This window comes from Somniosus microcephalus, chromosome 4 (genome assembly GCF_052327205.1).
Source record: "Somniosus microcephalus isolate GS21.2 chromosome 4, FLI_Smic_1.0, whole genome shotgun sequence".
In the NCBI taxonomy this organism is placed as follows: Eukaryota; Metazoa; Chordata; class Chondrichthyes; order Squaliformes; family Somniosidae; genus Somniosus; species Somniosus microcephalus.
The window spans coordinates 13,357,019-13,379,908 of record NC_140990.1 but is presented as its reverse complement, the minus strand read 5'-3'; the positions used below and the strand labels follow the sequence as shown (position 1 = coordinate 13,379,908).

The 22,890-nt window shown below is 52.0% G+C and overlaps 1 protein-coding gene across 6 annotated transcripts in view; it reads left to right on the top strand.

Moving 5' to 3' along the window:
• Positions 1 to 21,429, top strand: part of rabggta (Rab geranylgeranyltransferase subunit alpha) — an 83,500-nt gene extending 62,071 nt beyond the window's left edge. For all 6 annotated transcript variants that reach the window (XM_085984383.1, XM_085984384.1, XM_085984386.1 and 3 more), the window contains 9 exons: positions 3,948 to 4,030; positions 4,855 to 4,953; positions 7,014 to 7,122; positions 7,496 to 7,547; positions 18,645 to 18,733; positions 19,602 to 19,807; positions 20,450 to 20,563; positions 20,979 to 21,066; positions 21,237 to 21,429. In XM_085984383.1, the coding sequence (XP_085840509.1) occupies positions 3,948 to 4,030; positions 4,855 to 4,953; positions 7,014 to 7,122; positions 7,496 to 7,547; positions 18,645 to 18,733; positions 19,602 to 19,807; positions 20,450 to 20,563; positions 20,979 to 21,066; positions 21,237 to 21,385 (989 nt within the window). In that variant the 3' untranslated portion in view covers positions 21,386 to 21,429. The remainder of the gene's footprint in view (positions 1 to 3,947; positions 4,031 to 4,854; positions 4,954 to 7,013; positions 7,123 to 7,495; positions 7,548 to 18,644; positions 18,734 to 19,601; positions 19,808 to 20,449; positions 20,564 to 20,978; positions 21,067 to 21,236) is intronic.
• Positions 21,430 to 22,890: the final 1,461 nt, after the last annotated feature.

Below are 22,890 nucleotides of genomic sequence, written 5' to 3'. Positions count from 1 at the left end.
TTAGTATTCGTAAAAAATAGTGCTGGAGAAATTAATGGGACTGAAAGCTGATAAATCCCCAGGGCCTGATAATCTGCATCCCAGAGTACTAATAGAGGTAGCCATGGAAATAGTGGATGCATTGGTTGTCATCTTCCAAAATTCTATAGATTATGGAACAGTTCCTGCAGATTGGAGGGTGGCAAATGTAACCCCGCTATTTAAGAAAGGAGGGAGAGAGAAAACGGGGAACCGCAGACTGGTTAGTCTCACATCAGTAGCAGGGAAAATGCTAGTCTATTATAAAAGATGTGATAACAGGACACTTAGAAAATATCAAGGGGATTAGACAAAGTCAACATGGATTTATGAAAGGGAAATCGTGTTTGACAAACCTACTGGAGTTTTTTGAGGATGTAACTGGTAGAATAGATAAGGGAGAACCAGTGGATGTGGTGGATTTGGATTTTCAGAAGGCCTTTGATAAAGTCCCACATCAGAGGTTAGTGTGCAAAATTAAAGCTCATGGGATTGGGGGTAATATACTGGCATGGATTAAAAATTGGTTAACAGAATGGAAACAGAGAGTAGGAATAAATGGGTCTTTTTCGGGGTGGCAGGCGGTGACTAGTGGGGTACCCCAGGGATCAGTGCTTGGGCCCCAGCTATTCACAATATAGATCAATAGTTTGGATGAGGAAACCAAATGTAATATTTCCAAGTTTGCTGACGACATGAAACTAGGTGGGACTGTGAGTTGTGAGGAGGATGCAAAGAGGCTTGAAGGCGATTTAGACAAGTTGAGTGAGTGGGCAAATACATGGCAGATGCAGTATAACGTGGATACATGTGAAGTTATCCACTTCGGTAGGAAAAACAGAAAGGCAGAGTATTATTTAAATGGTGATAGATTGGGAAATGTTGATGTACAAAGGGACCTGGGTGTCCTTGTACACCAGTCACTGAAAGTTTTAGGCACCGCACCTCAGAAAGGGACACACTGGCCTCGGAGGGGGTGCCGGGCAGATTCACCAGGAGGACACCGGGGCTGAGAAGGTCTCATTATGGGGGCGGAACCATCGAATGAAACAGCACAGAAGGAGGCCATTCGGCCCACCGTGCCTGTGCCGGCTCTTTGGTCGAGCTCTCCGATTAGTCCCACTCCCCCCTGCCCTTTCCCCCTCGCCCTGTAAATGTTTCCCCTTCAAGTATTTACCCACTTCTTTTTTGAGCGTTACTATTGAATCTGCTTCCACCGCCCTTCCAGGCAGCGCGTTCCAGATCATAACTGGCTGTGTTTAAAATCTGTTTCCTCATGTCGCCTCTGGTTCTTTTGCCTGAAATCTGTGTCCTCTGGTTACCGACCCTCCAGTCACCGGAAACAGTTTCTCCTTATTTACTCCATCCAAACTCTTCATGGTTTTGACCCCCTCTATCAGATCTCCCCTTAACCTTAGCCGGGCAGGTGGAAGGGGTATCAGTGGGAGAGCATTGTGGGAGAAGTGATCATAATTCAGTTAGATTTAGGGTAGTTCTGGAAAAGGACACAGATAGACCAGGAATAACAGTTCTCAATTGGGGAAAAGCCAATTTACTAAGCTGAGATGTGATTTAGCCAAAGTGGACTGGAAGCAGCTACTTGAAGGTAAATCTGTGTCGGAGCAGTGGGAGGAGCTAGTGAGGGCTCAGCGAAAGTATGTTCCCTTAAAGAAAAAGGGTGGGACCAACAAGTCGAGAGCCCCCTAGATGTCAAGGGGCATGCAGGGTAGGCTAAAGAACAAAAGGGAGGCTTCTGACAGTCCCTGAGGACTCAATCCCACAGAATCCTCAGAGGAGTAGAGAAAGGGCAGGGGGGAAATTAAAAAGGAAATTAGGAAAGCTAAGAGAGAGAATGAAAAAATATTGGCAGGTAAAATCAAGGAAAACCCAAAGATGTTTTATAAATACATTCAGAGCAAGAGGATAACTAAAGAAAGAGTAGGGCCTATTAGAGACCATGAAGGTAATCTATGTGTGGAGGCGGAAGACATGGGTATGGTCCGAAATGAACACTTTGCGTCTGTTTTCACAAAAGAGAGAGACGGTGCAGACATCGCAATCGGAGGAGTGTGAAATATTAGATGAAATAATCATAGTGAGAGAGGAAGTATTAAGGGGTTTAGCATCTTTGAAAGTGGATAAATCTCCAGACCCGGATGAAATGTATCCCAGGCTGTTAAGAGAGGAAATAGCAGAGGCTCTGACCATCATTTTCCAATCCTCTCTGGCTACAGGTGTGGTGCCGGAGGACTGGAGGACTGCTAACGTGGTACCCTTGTTTAAAAAGGGAGAAAGGGATAGACTCCGAGTAATTACAGGCCAGTCAGCCTAACCTCGGTGGTGGGAAAATTATTGGAAAAAATTCTGCGGGACAGGATAAATCTTCATTTAGAAAGACACAGATTAATCAGGAACAGTCAGCACGGATTTGTTATGGGAAGGTCGTGCCTGACTAACCTGATTGAATTTTTTGAGGAGGTAACAAGGAGGGTCGATGAGGGTAGTGTGTTTGATGTAGTGTATATGGATTTTAGCAAGGCTTTTGGTAAGGTTCCACATGGCAGACTGGTCATGAAAGTAAAAGCCCATGGGATCCAAGGCAAAGTGGCAAGTTGGATCCAAAAGTGGCTCAGAAGTAGGAAGCAAAGAGTTATGGTCGAAGGGTGTTTTTGTGACTGGAAGGTTGTTTCCAGTGGGGTTCCGCAGGGCTCAGTACTAGGGCCCTTGCTTTTTGTGATATTTATCAATGATTTAGACTTGAATGTAGGGGGTATGATTAAGAAGTTTGCAGATGATACAAAAATTGGCCGTGCGGTGGATAAATAAGAAGAAAGCTGCAGACTGCAGGAAGATATTTAGTTTGCTGATGACACGAAACTAGGTGGGGTTGTGAGGAGGAAGCAAAGAGGCTTCAAGACGATTTAGACAAGTTGAGTGAGTGGGCAAATACATGGCAGATACAGTATAACGTGGATAAATGTGAAGTTATCCACTTCGGTAGGAAAAACAGAAAGGTAGAGTATTATTTAAATGGTGATAGATTGGGAAATGCTGATGTACAAAGGGACCTGGGTGTCCTTGTACACCAGTCACTGAAAGTAAACATGCAGGTGCAGCAAGCAGTTAGGAAGGCAAATGGTATGTTGGCCTTCATTGCAAGAGGATTTGAGTACAGGAGCAAGGATGTCTTACTACAGTTATACAGGGCCTTGGTGAGACCACACCTGGAGTACTGTGTGCAGTTTTGGTCTCCTTATCTAAGAAAGGATATACTTGCCATAGAGGGAGTGCAGCGAAGGTTCACCAGACTGATTCCTGGGATGGCAGGACTGTTGTATGAGGAGAGACTGGGTCGACCAGGCCTGTATTCACTAGAGTTTAGAAGAATGAGAGGTGATCTCATTGAAATGTATAAAATTCTGACAGGGCTAGACAGGCTGGATGCAGGGAGGATGTTTCCCCTGCCTGGGGGGGTCTAGAACGAGGGGTCACAGTCTCAGGATACGGGACAGGACATTTAGGACTGAGATGAGGAGAAATTTCTTCACTCAGAGGGTGGTGAACCTGTGGAATTCTCTACCACAGAAGGCTGTGGAGGTCAAGTCACTGAATATATTTAAGGAGGAGATAGATAGATTTCTGGACACAAAAGGCATCAAGGGGTATGGGGAGAGAGCGGGAATATGGTATTGAGATAGAGGATCAGCCATGATCAGATTGAATGGCGGAGCAGGCTCGAGGGGCTGAGTGGCCTTCTCCTGCTCCTATTTTTCTTCTAAACAGGACTTGGCCCATTTGGCCCACTCGAGCCATTCTAATGGGGCAGTGGGTCAAGGAGTGTTGGGATTCGCAGTCAGGGGTTGGGGGTAGGGGGTCAGGGAGGGAGGTGCTGTCTGACCTCTGACTCCTTTCTCTTTCCCGTGTGGTAGCGGAGCGCGCGGAGACGATCACCTGTCTTTACGCCAGTTTTTCCGAACAACGTGTGGTGGTTGGATTCTCGCAGGCCGTGAACGTGAGTAACATTCCGCCATCTTTCCCCCTCCCCTCCACCCCCAGCCGTCGGCCATCTTTGCCCCTCCCCCAGCCGTCGGCCATCTTTACCCCCCCCAACAGCCGTCGGCCATCTTTGCCCCTCCCCCAGCCGTCGGCCATCTTTGCCCCTCCCCCAGCCGTCGCCCATCTTTGCCCCTCCCCCAGCCGTCGCCCATCTTTGCCCCACCCCAGCCGTCACCCATCTTTGCCCCTCCCCCAGCCGTCGGCCATCTTTACCCCCACCACAGCCGTCAACCATCTTTGCCCCTCCCCCAGCCGTCGGCCATCTTTGCCCCTCCCCCAGCCGTCGGCCATTTTTGCCCCTACCCCAGCTGTCGGCCATCTTTCCCCCCCCCAAAGCCGTCGGCCACCCTTGCCCCCCCATCAGCCATCTTTGCCCCTCCTCCAGCCGTCGCCAATCTTTGCCCCTCCCCCAGCTGTCGGCCATCCTTGTCTTTGTCCCCCCACCCCCAGCCGTCAACCATCTTTTCCACCCCCCCCCACCCCCCCCACAGCCGTCAACTACCTTTGCCCCTCCTGCACCCGTCGGCCATCTTTGCCCCTCACCCAGCCGTCAGCCATCTTTGCCCCCCCACCCCCGGTCGGCCGTCTTTGCCCCTCCCCAGCCATCGGCCATCTTTGCCCCTCCCACAGCCGTCGGCCATCTTTGTCCTCCCCCCCCCCCCCCCCCACCTGTCGGCCATCTTTGCCCAACCCCCATTTCGGCCATGTTTGCCCCACGGCCCGTCGGCCATCTTTGCCCCTCCACGCTCTCCCTCATCGTTTGCACTGTTACTGTTCCAGGTTCTCTTAGACGACGGGCTCCTGCTGCTGATCGACGCTCGTCCGGTGCCCTGTCGCTGGCACACTCCGGATAACAGGAACAGGCACAGCCACGTGTGGGTATCCTTCACACGGGCAAAGCGGGCGGTACTGTGGTGGAAGGGGCAGTGTAGAGGGAGCTCTGTATTGTATCTGTCCCGGGGAGTGTTCGATACTGACACTGGGTGTATATAGCGGGGAGTCAGTGTCGAGGCAGTGTAGAGGGAGCTCTGTATTGTATCTGTCCCGGGGAGTGTTCGATACTGACACTGGGTGTATATAGCGGGGAGTCAGTGTCGGGGCAGTGTAGAGGGAGCTCTGTATTGTATCTGTCCCGGGGAGTGTTCGATACTGACACTGGGTGTATATAGCGGGGAGTCAGTGTCGGGGCAGTGTAGAGGGAGCTCTGTATTGTATTTGTCCCGGGGAGTGTTCGATACTGACACTGGGTGTATATAGCGGGGAGTCAGTGTCGGGGCAGTGTAGAGGGAGCTCTGTATTGTATCTGTCCCGGGGAGTGTTCGATACTGACACTGGGTGTATATAGCGGGGAGTCAGTGTCGGGGCAGTGTAGAGGGAGCTCTGTATTGTATCTGTCCCGGGGAGTGTTCAATACTGACACTGGGTGTATATAGCGGGGAGTCAGTGTTGGGGCAGTGTAGAGGGAGCTCTGTATTGTATCTGTCCCGGGGAGTGTTCGATACTGACACTGGGTGTATATAGCGGGGAGGCAGTGTAGAGGGAGCTCTGTATTGTATCTGTCCCGGGGAGTGTTCGATACTGACACTGGGTGTATATCGCGGGGAGTCAGTGTCGGGGCAGTGTAGAGGGAGCTCTGTATTGTATCTGTCCCGGGGAGTGTTCGATACTGACACTGGGTGTATATAGCGGGGAGTCAGTGTTGGGGCAGTGTAGAGGGAGCTCTGTATTGTATCTGTCCCGGGGAGTGTTCGATACTGACACTGGGTGTATATAGCGGGGAGTCAGTGTCGGGGCAGTGTAGAGGGAGCTCTGTATTGTATCTGTCCCGGGGAGTGTTCGATACTGACACTGGGTGCATATAGCGGGGAGTCAGTGTTGGGGCAGTGTAGAGGGAGCTCTGTATTGTATCTGTCCCGGGGAGTGTTCGATACTGACACTGGGTGTATATAGCGGGGAGTCGGTGTCTGGGCAGTGTAGAGGGAGCTCTGTATTGTATCTGTCCCGGGGAGTGTTCGATACTGACACTGGGTGTATATAGCGGGGAGTCAGTGTCGGGGCAGTGTAGAGGGAGCTCTGTATTGTATCTGTCCCGGGGAGTGTTCGATACTGACACTGGGTGTATATAGCGGGGAGTCAGTGTCGGGGCAGTGTAGAGGGAGCTCTGTATTGTATCTGTCCCGGGGAGTGTTCGATACTGACACTGGGTGTATATAACGGGGAGTCAGTGTTGGAGCAGTGTAGAGGGAGCTCTGTATTGTATCTGTCCCGGGGAGTGTTCGATACTGACACTGGGTGTATATAGCGGGGAGTCAGTGTCGGGGCAGTGTAGAGGGAGCTCTGTATTGTATCTGTCCCGGGGAGTGTTCGATACTGACACTGGGTGTATATAGCGGGGAGTCAGTGTCGGGGCAGTGTAGAGGGAGCTCTGTATTGTATCTGTCCCGGGGAGTGTTCGATACTGACACTGGGTGTATATAGCGGGGAGTCAGTGTCGGGGCAGTGCAGAGGGAGCTCTGTATTGTATCTGTCCCGGGGAGTGTTCGATACTGACACTGGGTGTATATAGCGGGGAGTCAGTATTGGGGCAGTGTAGAGGGAGCTCTGTATTGTATCTGTCCCGGGGAGTGTTCGATACTGACACTGGGTGTATATAGCGGGGAGTCAGTGTCGGGGCAGTGCAGAGGGAGCTCTGTATTGTATCTGTCCCGGGGAGTGTTCGATACTGACACTGGGTGTATATAGCGGGGAGTCAGTGTCGGGGCAGTGCAGAGGGAGCTCTGTATTGTATCTGTCCCGGGGAGTGTTCGATACTGACACTGGGTGTATATAGCGGGGAGTCAGTGTCGGGGCAGTGCAGAGGGAGCTCTGTATTATCCCGGGAGTGTTCGATGTTTTCGAAGCAGCGATGAGTTATGCTCCGTGACCGAGCTTTGTTCCAGATGTGCGAGCTTCCGGCAGGGACCCTGAACGAGCGATTTCAGGACCAGTGCGTTCGAGTTCTGTGGGGAGAGGAGCGTGTGGGGAAGGAGTGTTACTGCATGGACAGAGGTAAGCTGGGAGCCTGATCCTCTCCAACGTAGACACGAGCTTCCACACGCCAAGCTTTTAATCTGCCTCCTTCTCTCTCTCCAATCCTCTCTTCCTGTTTTCTCTCTCTCTCCCTTTTTTATCGCTAGCCTTCCCTCCCCCTCCTTCCCTCCCCCTCCTTCCCCTCCGCCTCCTTCCCCTCCACCTCCTTCCCCTCCGCCTCCTTCCCCTCCCTCCCTCCCCCTTCTCCTTGACCCCTCCGACAGTGCATCACGGGTTTAAGCAGGATGTCAGAGGAGGGTGTGTTGGTGGAGTGATGGAGGGGGAATGTGGCACCTCACGAGTGTCGGTCGCTCAGTAATCTCTCTCTCTCTCTCTCTCCCCCATGCCCCAGCTAACGGCGAAGGCTGGTGTCGGGATTCCGCCACGGACGAACAACTCTTCCGGTAAGTGACCAGTGTTGCTGAGGGAAATAGGTCCTTTCTATCCACTTTATCTATGCCCCTCATAATTTTATACACCTCAATAAGGTCTCCCCTCAGCCTCCTCTGTTCCAAGGAAAACAGACCCAGCCTATCCAGTCTTTCCTCATAGCTAAGATTCTCTACTCCTGGCAACATCCTTGTAAATCTCCTCTGTACCCTCTCTAGTGCAATCACATCTTTCCTGTAATGTGGTGACCAGAACTGCACGCAGTATTCTAGCTGAGGCCTAACTAGTGTTTTATACAGTTCAAGCATAACCTCCCTGCTCTTGTATTCTATGCCACGGCTAATAAAGGCAAGTATTCCGTATGCCTTCTTAACCACCTTATCTACCTGTCCTGCTACCCTCAGGGATCTGTGGACATGCACTCCAAGGTCCCTCTGATCCTCTACACTACTCAGTGTCCTACCATTTAATGTGTCAGACCCTGTTGGAGTACTGTGCACAGTTGAGGTCTCTGACCTGTAAAAAGGACATGGAAGCACTGGAGAAAGTTCAAAACCAGATTTACAAGGCCGGCACCACAACTGAGAGATTACAGCTATCGGGATAGATTGAACAGGCTGGGGCTTTACTCTTTAGAGAAGAGAAGACTCAGTGGGGACCCGATAGAGGTTTATAAAATCATGAATTGGGTTGGACAGGGTGACGTAAGAAAACTACTAGGCACTTGGTCTGAGTATTAAACAAGGCTTTAATCAACTGTGTTTCAACATGGAGATCGAGTTGTGTCCTTCACTAGTTCCTGTTAAAGAATGTCCTGAGCAAGCTGGGCCTGTGCCCGAGTATTTATACTCTCCCTGGACAGCGCCACCCGTAGGCCGCCCAGTATTATTGCATAAGTCATTTCCACGTGAATGACAAGATTCATGTCACAGGGTACATCGCAGAACGATACAAACGTACAGCACCAGGGGGAGGCCATTCGGCCCCTCCTGCCTGTGCCGGCTCTTTGAAAGGGCCGTCGTGCTTAGTCCCTCGCTTTTCGTCCGTAACCATCCAACATGCCAGAGTCTAACCACCACCCCTTGACATTCAATGGCATTGCCATCGCCGAATCCCCCACCATCAACATCCTGGGGGTCACCATTGACCAGAAACTTAACTGGACCAGCCACATAAATACTGTGGCAACAAGAGCAGGTCAGAGGCTGGGTATTCTGTGGCGAGTGTCTCACCTCCTGACTCTCCAAAGCCTTTCCACCATCTACAAGGCACAAGTAAGGAGTGTGATGGAATACTCTCCACTTGCCTGGATGAGCGCAGCTCCAACAACACTCAAGAAGCTCGACACCACCCAAGACAAAGCAGCCAGCTTGATTGGCACCCCATCCACCACCTTAAACATTCCCTCCCTCCACCACCGGCGTACCATGGCTGCAGTGTGTACCATCTACAAGATGCACTGCAGCAACTCGCCAAGGCTTCTTCGGCAGCACCTCCCAAACCCGCGACCTCTTCCACCTAGAAGGACAAGGGCAGCAGATGCATGCGAACACCACCACCTCCAAATTTCCCTCAAAGTCACACGCCATCCTGACTTGGAAATATATCGCCGATCCTTCATCGTCGCTGGGTCGAAATCCTGGAACTCCCTCCCTAACAGCACTGTGGGAGTACCTTCACCACACGGACTGCAGTGGTTCAAGAAGGCGGCTCACCACCACCTTCTCAAGAGGCAACTAGGGATGGGCCTTGCCAGCAACGCCCACATCCCATAAACAAATTTTAATAAAATAACCCTGTAAGTTCCTCCTCAATTACCGGTCCAACTCCCTTTTCAAATTATTGATGATATCAGCTTCCACCACTGTTTCAGGTCGAGCGTCCCACAGCTCGACGACTCTCCCGAGTGAAAAAGATTTCTCCTCATCTCCCCTCTCGAACCTTTCCCAATGACGTGGAGAGATTGTTTTCGCTCGTGGGTGAATACTGGGATGAGAGGATTGTCCCACGAGGAGAGATTGAACCGATTGTCCTACGGGGAGAGATTGAACCGATTGTCCTACGGGGAGAGATTGAACCGATTGTCCTACGGGGAGAGATTGAACCGATTGTCCTACGAGGAGAGATTGAACTGATTGTCCTACGGGGAGAGATTGAACTGATTGTCCTACGGGGAGAGATTGAACCGATTGTCCTACGGAGAGAGATTGAACCGATTGTCCTACGGAGAGAGATTGAACCGATTGTCCTACGAGGAGAGATTGAACTGATTGTCCTACGGGGAGAGATTGAACCGATTGTCCTACGGGGAGAGATTGAACCGATTGTCCTACGGAGAGAGATTGAACCGATTGTCCTACGGAGAGAGATTGAACCGATTGTCCTACGGGGAGAGATTGAACTGATTGTCCTACGGGGAGAGATTGAACCGATTGTCCTACGGAGAGAGATTGAACCGATTGTCCTACGGGGAGAGATTGAACCGATTGTCCTACGAGGAGAGATTGAACTGATTGTCCTACGGGGAGAGATTGAACCGATTGTCCTACGGAGAGAGATTGAACCGATTGTCCTACGGGGAGAGATTGAACCGATTGTCCTACGGAGAGAGATTGAACCGATTGTCCTACGAGGAGAGATTGAACCGATTGTCCTACGGAGAGATTGAACCGATTGTCCTACGGGGAGAGATTGAACCGATTGTCCTACGGGGAGAGATTGAACCGATTGTCCTACGGGGAGAGATTGAACCGATTGTCCTACGGGGAGAGATTGAACCGATTGTCCTACGAGGAGAGATTGAACCGATTGTCCTACGGAGAGAGATTGAACCGATTGTCCTACGGGGAGAGATTGAACCGATTGTCCTACGGGGAGAGATTGAACCGATTGTCCTACGGGGAGAGATTGAACCGATTGTCCTACGGGGAGAGATTGAACCGATTGTCCTACGGGGAGAGATTGAACCGATTGTCCTTCGGGGAGAGATTGAACCGATTGTCCTACGGGGAGAGATTGAACCGATTGTCCTACGGGGAGAGATTGAACCGATTGTCCTACGGGGAGAGATTGAACTGATTGTCCTACGGGGAGAGATTGAACCGATTGTCCTACGGGGAGAGATTGAACTGATTGTCCTACGGAGAGAGATTGAACCGATTGTCCTACGAGGAGAGATTGAACCGATTGTCCTACGGGGAGAGATTGAACCGATTGTCCTACGAGGGGAGAGATTGAACCGATTGTCCTACGAGGGGAGATTGAACCGATTGTCCTACGGAGAGAGATTGAACCGATTGTCCTACGGGGAGAGATTGAACCGATTGTCCTACGGGGAGAGATTGAACCGATTGTCCTACGGGGAGAGATTGAACCGATTGTCCTACGGGGAGAGATTGAACCGATTGTCCTACGGGGAGAGATTGAACCGATTGTCCTACGGGGAGAGATTGAACCGATTGTCCTACGGGGAGAGATTGAACCGATTGTCCTACGGAGAGAGATTGAACCGATTGTCCTACGGAGAGAGATTGAACCGATTGTCCTACGAGGAGAGATTGAACTGATTGTCCTACGGGGAGAGATTGAACCGATTGTCCTACGGGGAGAGATTGAACCGATTGTCCTACGGAGAGAGATTGAACCGATTGTCCTACGGAGAGAGATTGAACCGATTGTCCTACGGGGAGAGATTGAACTGATTGTCCTACGGGGAGAGATTGAACCGATTGTCCTACGGAGAGAGATTGAACCGATTGTCCTACGGGGAGAGATTGAACCGATTGTCCTACGAGGAGAGATTGAACTGATTGTCCTACGGGGAGAGATTGAACCGATTGTCCTACGAGGAGAGATTGAACCGATTGTCCTACGAGGGGAGAGATTGAACCGATTGTCCTACGGAGAGAGATTGAACCGATTGTCCTACGGAGAGAGATTGAACCGATTGTCCTACGAGGGGAGAGATTGAACCGATTGTCCTACGGGGAGAGATTGAACCGATTGTCCTACGGGGAGAGATTGAACCGATTGTCCTACGAGGGGAGATTGAACCGATTGTCCTACGGAGAGAGATTGAACCGATTGTCCTACGGGGAGAGATTGAACCGATTGTCCTACGGGGAGAGATTGAACCGATTGTCCTACGGGGAGAGATTGAACCGATTGTCCTACGGGGAGAGATTGAACCGATTGTCCTACGGAGAGATTGAACCGATTGTCCTACGGGGAGAGATTGAACCGATTGTCCTACGGGGAGAGATTGAACCGATTGTCCTACGGGGAGAGATTGAACCGATTGTCCTACGGGGAGAGATTGAACCGATTGTCCTACGGGGAGAGATTGAACCGATTGTCCTACGGGGAGAGATTGAACCGATTGTCCTACGGGGAGAGATTGAACCGATTGTCCTACGGGGGGAGATTGAACCGATTGTCCTACGGAGAGATTGAACCGATTGTCCTACGAGGAGAGATTGAACCGATTGTCCTACGAGGAGAGATTGAACCGATTGTCCTACGGGGAGAGATTGAACCGATTGTCCTACGAGGAGAGATTGAACCGATTGTCCTACGGGGAGAGATTGAACCGATTGTCCTACGAGGAGAGATTGAACCGATTGTCCTACGGGGAGAGATTGAACCGATTGTCCTACGGGGAGAGATTGAACCGATTGTCCTACGGAGAGAGATTGAACCGATTGTCCTACGGGGAGATTGAACCGATTGTCCTACGGGGAGAGATTGAACCGATTGTCCTACGAGGAGAGATTGAACCGATTGTCCTACGGGGAGAGATTGAACCGATTGTCCTACGAGGAGAGATTGAACCGATTGTCCTACGAGGGGAGAGATTGAACCGATTGTCCTACGGAGAGATTGAACCGATTGTCCTACGAGGAGAGATTGAACCGATTGTCCTACGAGGGGAGATTGAACCGATTGTCCTACGGGGAGAGATTGAACCGATTGTCCTACGGGGAGAGATTGAACCGATTGTCCTACGGGGAGAGATTGAACCGATTGTCCTACGGGGAGAGATTGAACCGATTGTCCTACGGGGAGAGATTGAACCGATTGTCCTACGGGGAGAGATTGAACCGATTGTCCTACGGGGAGAGATTGAACCGATTGTCCTACGGGGAGAGATTGAACCGATTGTCCTACGGGGAGAGATTGAACCGATTGTCCTACGGGGAGAGATTGAACCGATTGTCCTACGGGGAGAGATTGAACCGATTGTCCTACGGGGAGAGATTGAACCGATTGTCCTACGGGGAGAGATTGAACCGATTGTCCTACGAGGAGAGATTGAACCGATTGTCCTACGGGGAGAGATTGAACCGATTGTCCTACGGGGAGAGATTGAACCGATTGTCCTACGGGGAGAGATTGAACCGATTGTCCTACGGAGAGAGATTGAACCGATTGTCCTACGGGGAGAGATTGAACCGATTGTCCTACGGGGAGAGATTGAACCGATTGTCCTACGAGGAGAGATTGAACCGATTGTCCTACGAGGAGAGATTGAACCGATTGTCCTACGGGGAGAGATTGAACCGATTGTCCTACGGGGAGAGATTGAACCGATTGTCCTACGAGGAGAGATTGAACCGATTGTCCTACGAGGAGAGATTGAACCGATTGTCCTACGGGGAGAGATTGAACCGATTGTCCTACGAGGGGAGAGATTGAACCGATTGTCCTACGGGGAGAGATTGAACCGATTGTCCTACGAGGAGAGATTGAACCGATTGTCCTACGAGGAGAGATTGAACCGATTGTCCTACGGGGAGAGATTGAACCGATTGTCCTACGAGGAGAGATTGAACCGATTGTCCTACGGGGAGAGATTGAACCGATTGTCCTACGAGGAGAGATTGAACCGATTGTCCTACGAGGAGAGATTGAACCGATTGTCCTACGGAGGAGAGATTGAACCGATTGTCCTACGGGGAGAGATTGAACCGATTGTCCTACGAGGAGAGATTGAACCGATTGTCCTACGAGGGGAGAGATTGAACCGATTGTCCTACGGGGAGAGATTGAACCGATTGTCCTACGGGGAGAGATTGAACCGATTGTCCTACGAGGAGAGATTGAACCGATTGTCCTACGGGGAGAGATTGAACCGATTGTCCTACGAGGAGAGATTGAACCGATTGTCCTACGGAGAGAGATTGAACCGATTGTCCTACGGGGAGAGATTGAACCGATTGTCCTACGAGGAGAGATTGAACCGATTGTCCTACGAGGGGAGAGATTGAACCGATTGTCCTACGAGAGAGATTGAACCGATTGTCCTACGGGGAGAGATTGAACCGATTGTCCTACGAGGGGAGAGATTGAACCGATTGTCCTACGAGGAGAGATTGAACCGATTGTCCTACGAGGAGAGATTGAACCGATTGTCCTACGGGGAGAGATTGAACCGATTGTCCTACGAGGGGAGATTGAACCGATTGTCCTACGAGGAGAGATTGAACCGATTGTCCTACGAGGGGAGAGATTGAACCGATTGTCCTACGAGGAGAGATTGAACCGATTGTCCTACGAGGAGAGATTGAACCGATTGTCCTACGGGGAGAGATTGAACCGATTGTCCTACGAGGAGAGATTGAACCGATTGTCTACGGAGAGAGATTGAACCGATTGTCCTACGGGGAGAGATTGAACCGATTGTCCTACGAGGAGAGATTGAACCGATTGTCCTACGAGGAGAGATTGAACCGATTGTCCTACGGGGAGAGATTGAACCGATTGTCCTACGGGGAGAGATTGAACCGATTGTCCTACGGGGGGAGATTGAACCGATTGTCCTACGAGGGGAGAGATTGAACCGATTGTCCTACGGGGAGAGATTGAACCGATTGTCCTACGAGGAGAGATTGAACCGATTGTCCTACGAGGGGAGAGATTGAAACCGATTGTCCTACGGGGAGAGATTGAACCGATTGTCCTACGGGGAGAGATTGAACCGATTGTCTACGGAGAGAGATTGAACCGATTGTCCTACGGGAGAGATTGAACCGATTGTCCTACGGGGAGAGATTGAACCGATTGTCCTACGGGGAGAGATTGAACCGATTGTCCTACGGGAGAGATTGAACCGATTGTCCTATGAGAGAGATTGAACCGATTGTCCTACGGGGAGAGATTGAACCGATTGTCCTACGGGGAGATTGAACCGATTGTCCTACGAGGAGAGATTGAACCGATTGTCCTACGGGGAGAGTTTGAACCGATTGTCCTACGGGGAGAGATTGAACCGATTGTCCTACGGGGAGAGATTGAACCGATTGTCCTACGGGGAGAGATTGAACCGATTGTCCTACGGGGAGAGATTGAACCGATTGTCCTACGAGGAGAGATTGAACCGATTGTCCTACGAGGAGAGATTGAACCGATTGTCCTCCGGGGAGAGATTGAACCGATTGTCCTACGGGGAGAGATTGAACCGATTGTCCTACGGGGAGAGATTGAACCGATTGTCCTACGAGGAGAGATTGAAACCGATTGTCCTACGGGGAGAGATTGAACCGATTGTCCTACGAGGAGAGATTGAACCGATTGTCCTACGAGGAGAGATTGAACCGATTGTCCTACGGGGAGAGATTGAACCGATTGTCCTACGGAGAGAGATTGAACCGATTGTCCTACGGAGAGATTGAACCGATTGTCCTACGGGGAGAGATTGAACCGATTGTCCTACGAGGAGAGATTGAACCGATTGTCCTACGAGGAGAGATTGAACCGATTGTCCTACGGGGAGAGATTGAACCGATTGTCCTACGAGGAGAGATTGAACCGATTGTCCTACGAGGGGAGATTGAACCGATTGTCCTACGGGGAGAGATTGAACCGATTGTCCTACGAGGGGAGATTGAACCGATTGTCCTACGAGGAGAGATTGAACCGATTGTCCTACGAGGAGAGATTGAACCGATTGTCCTACGAGGGGAGATTGAACCGATTGTCCCTACGAGGAGAGATTGAACCGATTGTCCTACGAGGAGAGATTGAACCGATTGTCCTACGGGGAGAGATTGAACCGATTGTCCTACGGGGAGAGATTGAACCGATTGTCCTACGAGGAGAGATTGAACCGATTGTCCTACGGGGAGAGATTGAACCGATTGTCCTACGGGGAGAGATTGAACCGATTGTCCTACGGGGAGAGATTGAACCGATTGTCCTACGAGGAGAGATTGAACCGATTGTCCTACGGGGAGAGATTGAACCGATTGTCCTACGAGGAGAGATTGAACCGATTGTCCTACGAGGGAGAGATTGAACCGATTGTCCTACGAGGAGAGATTGAACCGATTGTCCTACGGGGAGAGATTGAACCGATTGTCCTACGAGGAGAGATTGAACCGATTGTCCTACGGGGAGAGATTGAACCGATTGTCCTACGAGGAGAGATTGAACCGATTGTCCTACGGGGAGAGATTGAACCGATTGTCCTACGAGGAGAGATTGAACCGATTGTCCTACGAGGAGAGATTGAACCGATTGTCCTACGAGGAGAGATTGAACCGATTGTCCTACGAGAGAGATTGAACCGATTGTCCTACGGGGAGAGATTGAACCGATTGTCCTACGGGGAGAGATTGAACCGATTGTCCTACGAGGAGAGATTGAACCGATTGTCCTACGGGGAGAGATTGAACCGATTGTCCTACGGAGAGAGATTGAACCGATTGTCCTACGAGGGGAGAGATTGAACCGATTGTCCTACGAGGGGAGAGATTGAACCGATTGTCCTATGGGGAGAGATTGAACCGATTGTCCTACGGGAGAGATTGAACCGATTGTCCTACGGGGAGAGATTGAACCGATTGTCCTACGAGGGGAGATTGAACCGATTGTCCTACGAGGGGAGATTGAACCGATTGTCCTTCGAGGAGAGATTGAGCAGAAAGTGGAGATGAGGTCGATGATCAGCCATGATCTTATTGAACGGCGGAGCAGGCTCGAGGGGCCGTATAGCCGACTCCTGCTCCTGTTTCTCAAGTTCTTATTCACCACGACATTTCTGCAGCCACCGATCTGCTCAACCACACCCTCATCACCACCTCTGATGCCCTAGTCCCTGTTAAAAACATTACACTCTCTCACCCTGGCCGTTCCCGTGGTACGGCCCACATCTCCGCTCCCTCAAGTCCAAGGGACGCAGACTTGAACGGATACGGCGGACAACTGGTTTAGCCATTCACCGCCAGGTCTGGCTGGACTACATAAAGCATTATCGGGTCCTGCTCTCGTCCGTCAAAACTGCTCATTATTCTCGATCATTCTGGAATGCAGAGAAAACCCCCGACTACTATTCTCTACTGCTAACTGCCTACAAGAGGATTGGAGTATAAGAGTAAAGACTAAGTTAATTGGTCTATAGTTCCCTGGACTTATTCTATACTATAACAGTAAAGACGTCTTACTACAGTTATACAGGGCCTTGGTGAGACCACACCTGGAGTATTGTGTACAGTTTTGGTCTCCTTACCTAAGGAAGGATATACTTGCCATAGAGGGAGTGCAACGAAGGTTCACCAGACTGATTCCTGGGATGGGGGGATTGTCCTATGAGGAGACTAGGCCTATGTTCTCTGGAGTTTAGAAGAATGAGAGGTGATCTCACTGAAACATACAAAATTCTCACAGGGCTTGACAGGCTAGATGCTGGGAGGATGTTTCCCCTGGCTGGGGAGTCTAGAACCAGGGCTCACAGTCTCAGAATAAGGGGTCGGCCATTTAGGACTGAGATGAGGAGAAATTTCTTCACTCAGAGGGCGGTGAATCTTTGGAATTCTCTACCCCAGAGGGCTGTGGAGGCTCAGTCGTTGAGTATATTCAAGACAGAGATCGATGGATAGATTTTTGAATATTAAGGGAATCGAGGGATATGGGGATAGTGCAGGAAAGTGGAGATGAGGTAGAAGATCAGTCGATCTCATTGAATGGCGGAGCAGGCTCGAGGGGCCGAATGGCCGACTCCTGCTCCTATTTCTTATGTTCTTGTAAAGCGGTAATGAAAGTAACCAGAATGTTACCAGGGCTCCAGGGGTTAGATTATGAGGAGAGATTACATAAACTAGGCTTGTGTTCCCTGGAATCTAGAAAGTTAAGGAGTGATTGAGGATTTTAGGATTTTGAAAGGAATTGGTAGAGTAGAGAGAAACTTTTTCCGCCGGTGGGGGAGTCGAGGACAAGGGGACATCACATTAAAATCAGAGCCAGGCCATTCAGGAGAGAAGTTGGGAAACACTTCTTCACACAAAGGGTGGTAGAAGTGTGGAACCCTCTCCCACAGAAAGCAGTCGATGCCAGCTCAATTAATCATTTTAAATCCCAGAGCCATAGATTTTTGCTAGACAAGGGAGCAAAGGGATATGGAGCCAAGGCAGGTGGGTGGAGTTAAGATACTGGGTCAAAATCCTGGCACTCCCTAATGGCATTGTGGGAGTACCTTCACCACACGGACTGCAGCGGTTCAAGGCGGCGGCTCACCACCACCTTCTCGAGGGCAACTAGGGATGGGCAATGACATGAATCAACTGAGCGGCCTGCGGGTGGCGCTGTCCAGGGAGAGTATAAATACTCGGGCATGGGCCCAGCTTGCGCAGGACATTCTTAACAGGAACTAGTGAAGGACCCAACTAGACCTCCATGTTGTAAAACAGTTGATTAAAGCTTTGTTTAACGCTTAGACCATGAGCCGAGTAGTTTTCTTACGTCAGGTAATAAATGCCGGCCTTGCCAGCGACGCCCACATCCCAGGAACGAATAAAAAAAAATACAGATCGGCCGTGATCTCATTGAGTGGCGGAACAGGCTGGAGGGGCTGAATGGGCCCACTCCTGTTCCGAAAAGGGAATTTTCCTTCCACAGTGTTTGGGGAAGGTTTAGGGCCTCGGGTTGGTGCTTCGGATCCTCTCCATATTGTAACCCGTTCCCCCCCCCCCCCCCCCCCTCAGCCCTCTTCTCCCCGGGCCACAGAATTTGGGTGGGGAGGCGCTGGGTGTTTGGTTCGTGGAGTTCAGCTCCCTCTGTCTTGGTGACCTCTCCTAGGCTGGAAGCCTGATGTGTCGTCGTCCTCCTCTTCCCCTCAGGTGTGAGCTCTCGGTGCAGAAGTCGACAGTCTTGCAGTCGGAGCTGGAATCGTGCAAACAACTCCAGGAGCTGGAGCCCGAGAACAAGTGTAAGTAGAGCAGGCTCGGGGGGGTCAGGGGTCGGGGGGGCTGTCAGAAGGCTTCAAACTGGGCATTGTTGGACAGGGATGCGCGAGAGAGAAGCAGGTGTGAGTGAGAGATGGTCCCTTAGCTCTGTGATAAAGTGTATGAGTGAGAGACGGTCCCTTAGCTCTGTGAGAAGGTGAGTGTGAGTGAGAGACGGTCCCTTAGCTTTGTGATAAGGTGAGAGTGAGTGAGAGACAGTCCCTTAGCTCTGTGATAGTGAGTGAGACACGGTCCCTTAGCTCTGTGATAAGGTGTGCGAGTGAGAGATGGTCCCTTAGCTAGCTCTGTGATAAGGTGTGCGAGTGAGAGATGGTCCCTTAGCTAGCTCTGTGATAAGGTGTGCGAGTGAGAGACGGTCCCTTAGTTCTGTGATAAGGTGAGAGTGAGCGAGACGGTCCCTTAGCTCTGTGATAAGGTGAGAGTGAGTGAGAGACAGTCCCTTAGCTCTGTGATAAGGTGCGCGAGAGAGACAGTCCCTTAGCTCTGTGATAAGGTGAGAGTGAGTGAGAGACAGTCCCTTAGCTCTCTGGTCAGTTGTGTGATTTGGAGACGGTCCCTTAGCTCTGTGGTAACTTCTGTGAGTGAGACACAGTCCCTTAGCTCTGTGATAAGGTGAGAGTGAGTGAGACACGTTCCCTTAGCTCTGTGATAAGGTGCGTGAGTGAGAGACAGTCCCTTAGCTCTGTGGTAAGGTGAGAGTGAGTGAGAGACAGTCCCTTAGCCCTGTGATAAGTTGTGTGATTTAGAGACGGTCCTTTAGCTCTGTGATGTGGTGAGTGAGTTGGAGACGGACCCATAGCTCCATTGACTGTGCCGCCCTCCGACCCCCAGGGTGCCTGCTGACCATCATCCTGCTGATGCGCGCTCTGGACCCCCTGGGCTACGAGCAGGAAACGCTTCGCTACTTCGAGACCCTGAGGGCCGCGGATCCTGTGCGAGCCGCCTACTTCGCCGACCTCCGCAGCCGCTTCCTCGCCGAGAACGCCGTCCTCAAGATGGAGTACGCCGAGGCCCGGGTCATCGCCCTCGCGTGCAAGGTCAGGGGTTATTGCCAGGCGGGCGGGCGGAGGGGTGAGGAGGCGGGGGGTGGGGGAGGGGTGTTGGCCAGGGAGGTTGGGGGGTCAGTGGGGGTGGGGTGTTGGCCAGGGGGGTCAGTGGGGGTGGGGTGTTGGCCAGGGAGGTCAGGGGGTCAGTGGGGGAGGGTTGTTGGCCAGGGAGGTCGGGGGGGGGTGTTGGCCTGTGAGGTCGGGGGTCAGTGGGGGAGGGGTGTTGGCCTGTGAGGTCGGGGGTCAGTGGGGGAGGGGTGTTGGTCAGGGAGGTCAGTGGGGGAGGTGTGTTGGCCTGAGGGGTCGGGGCGTCAGTGGGGGAGGGGTGTTGACCAGTGAGTTCGGGGGTCAGTGGGGGAGGGGTGTTGGCCTGTGAGGTCGGGGTGTCAGTGGGGGAGGGGTGTTGACCAGGGAGGTCGGGGGTTAGTGGAGGAGGGGTGTTGGCCTGTGAGGTTGGGGATCAGTGGGGGAGGGGTGTTGACTAGGGAGGGGCGTTGGTCAGGGAGGTCGGGTGTCAGTGGGGGAGGGGAGTGGTGTTGGCTGGGCGATACAGGGGTGGGTACAGGACGGGTGAGAGAGTGGTGTGTACAGTGGACATTCTGACATTCTCTGACTCTCTCTCTCTCTCGACAGGATTTGACGACATTATGTCACCTGGAACAGTTCCTATTGGTCAGTCACATGGACCTGTCCGGGAATCGGCTGAGGTCACTTCCTCTCCCCTTCTCAATGCTGCAATGTCTGGAGGTAACCGAGCCCAAGTGACTCCGCCCTTATCCCCGGTATCATCCCGCCCCCCCCCATATCCCCCGTGGGGAAGAAGAGCAAGCGGGGTGGGGGGGGGGGCGGGGGGGGGGGAGTTCTCCCCGGTGTCCTGGGGCCAATATTATAATCACTAAAAAAAAAATCATCTGGCCATTTTAGCTCATTGCTGTTTGTGGGGTCTTGCTGTGCGCAATTTGGCTGCTGCATTTCCCACATTACAACAGTGACCACACTTCCAGAAAAAAGGTACTCCATTGGCTGTAAAGTGCTTTGGGACATCCGTTGGTCGTGAAAGGCGCTATAGAAATGCAATTCTTTCTCTCTCTCTCTCTATACACGTATCCCCCAGTCTCACCTCTCTCTCTCTCTCTCTCTCTCCCGCTCCCCGAATCTCCAGGTCCTACACGCTGACGACAATGAAATCGAGACAATCGACGGACTTTGCAATCTACCCAAGCTGGAAGTGGTCTCCCTGCGGGAAAATCGTATCCTTTCCACCCTCAAATAATCTGACCTTTCACCCCCCAGGAGCCAGGGTGAAGCAGGCTGAATGTGGGGCTGGAGGAGTTTGTGGGGTGGGAGGCGGTGGGAATTGAATGTCTATCTTTCATTATTTTGAAGTGTTTTGCTTCCTTGACGGCCGCCCCTTCCCCAGGAATCCGGGAGCTCGACGACCTCCGACCTTTGACCTCCTGCCCCAAGCTCTCCATCCTCCTGCTGACTGGAAACCCCGTGTGCCAGGCCGAGGACGTGGCTGCCCGCGTCCGCTCACTGCTGCCTGGGGCGGGGGAGATCGCCACGTGATGGGAGCGTGGCGGCGATGCCGGGCAAGGGATGGGGGAGGGGTCATGGGCGAGGTGGGGTGGGGGGGAGGGGAAGAGAGGGCTGATCGATTGCTCGCCCTGCGATCGCTTGCTTGACATGTGAGCGATTGCTTGCCCTGCGATCGATGGCTTGATCGATTGTTGCCCTGCGATCGATTGCACACCCTGTGATCAATGGCTTGATCGATTGCTTGCCCAGCGATCTATTGCACGCCCTGTGATCAATGGCTCGATCGATTGCACGCCCTGTGATCAATGGCTTGATCGATTGCTTGCCCTGTGATCGATTGCTTGACAGGTGATCGATTGCTTGCCCTGTGATCAATGGCTTGATCGATTGCTTGCCCTGCAATCGACTACTTGACACTTGATCGATTGCTTGCCCTGTGATCAATGGCTTGATCAATTGATTGCCCTGCGATCGATTGCTTGACAGGTGATCGATTGCTTGCCCTGTGATCAATGGCTTGATCGATTGCTTGCCCTGCGATCGATTGCTTGACACGCGATCGATTGCTTGCCCTGCGATCGATTGCACGCCCTGTGGAAATGCCGGGAGTATACGTTGGTTAGCTTGCCATCCTCATTTGCATCTCATCAAAATATGCCCGCCCATACGTCACATCACGACTTGGAGGAAATCCAATGGGTGGGGCCATGTCGTTCACCCACACCCTATCTCCTCCTTTCCTGTGTCCCCCCCACCTCTATTTCGATCCCACCAGCAACCCCGGGAATTCCTGGATTATTGCCGCAGTACCAGTCAGACTGCAGGGGGCGCTGTAGCATCACCCGACAGCAAGCAATTGACCGTAGCAACAGGAGGAGGCCCATTCGCCCCCTTCAGGCCTGTTACATGGCAACAGGAGGAGGCCCATTCGCCCCCTTCAGGCCTGTTACATGGCAACAGGAGTAGGCGCATTCGCCCCCTTCAGGCCTGTTACATGGCAACAGGAGGAGGCCCATTCGCCCCCTTCAGGCCTGTTACATGGCAACAGGAGTAGGCCCATTCGCCCCCTTCAGGCCTGTTACATGGCAACAGGAGTAGGCCCATTCGCCTCCTTCAGGCCTGTTACATGGCAACAGGAGTAGGCCCATTCGCCCCCTTCAGGCCTGTTACATGGCAACAGGAGGAGGCCCATTCGCCCCCTTCAGGCCTGTTACATGGCAACAGGAGTAGGCCCATTCGCCCCCTTCAGGCCTGTTACATGGCAACAGGAGTAGGCCCATTCGCCCCCTTCGGGCCTGTTACATGGCAACAGGAGTAGGCCCATTCGCCCCCTTCGGGCCTGTTACATGGCAACAGGAAGAGGCCCATTCGCCCCCTTCAGGCCTGTTACATGGCAACAGGAGTAGGCCCATTCGCCCCCTTCAGGCCTCTTACATGGCAACAGGAGTAGGCTCATTCGCCCCCTTCAGGCCTGTTACATGGCAACAGGAGTAGACCCATTCGCCCCCCTTCGGGCCTGTTACATGGCAACAGGA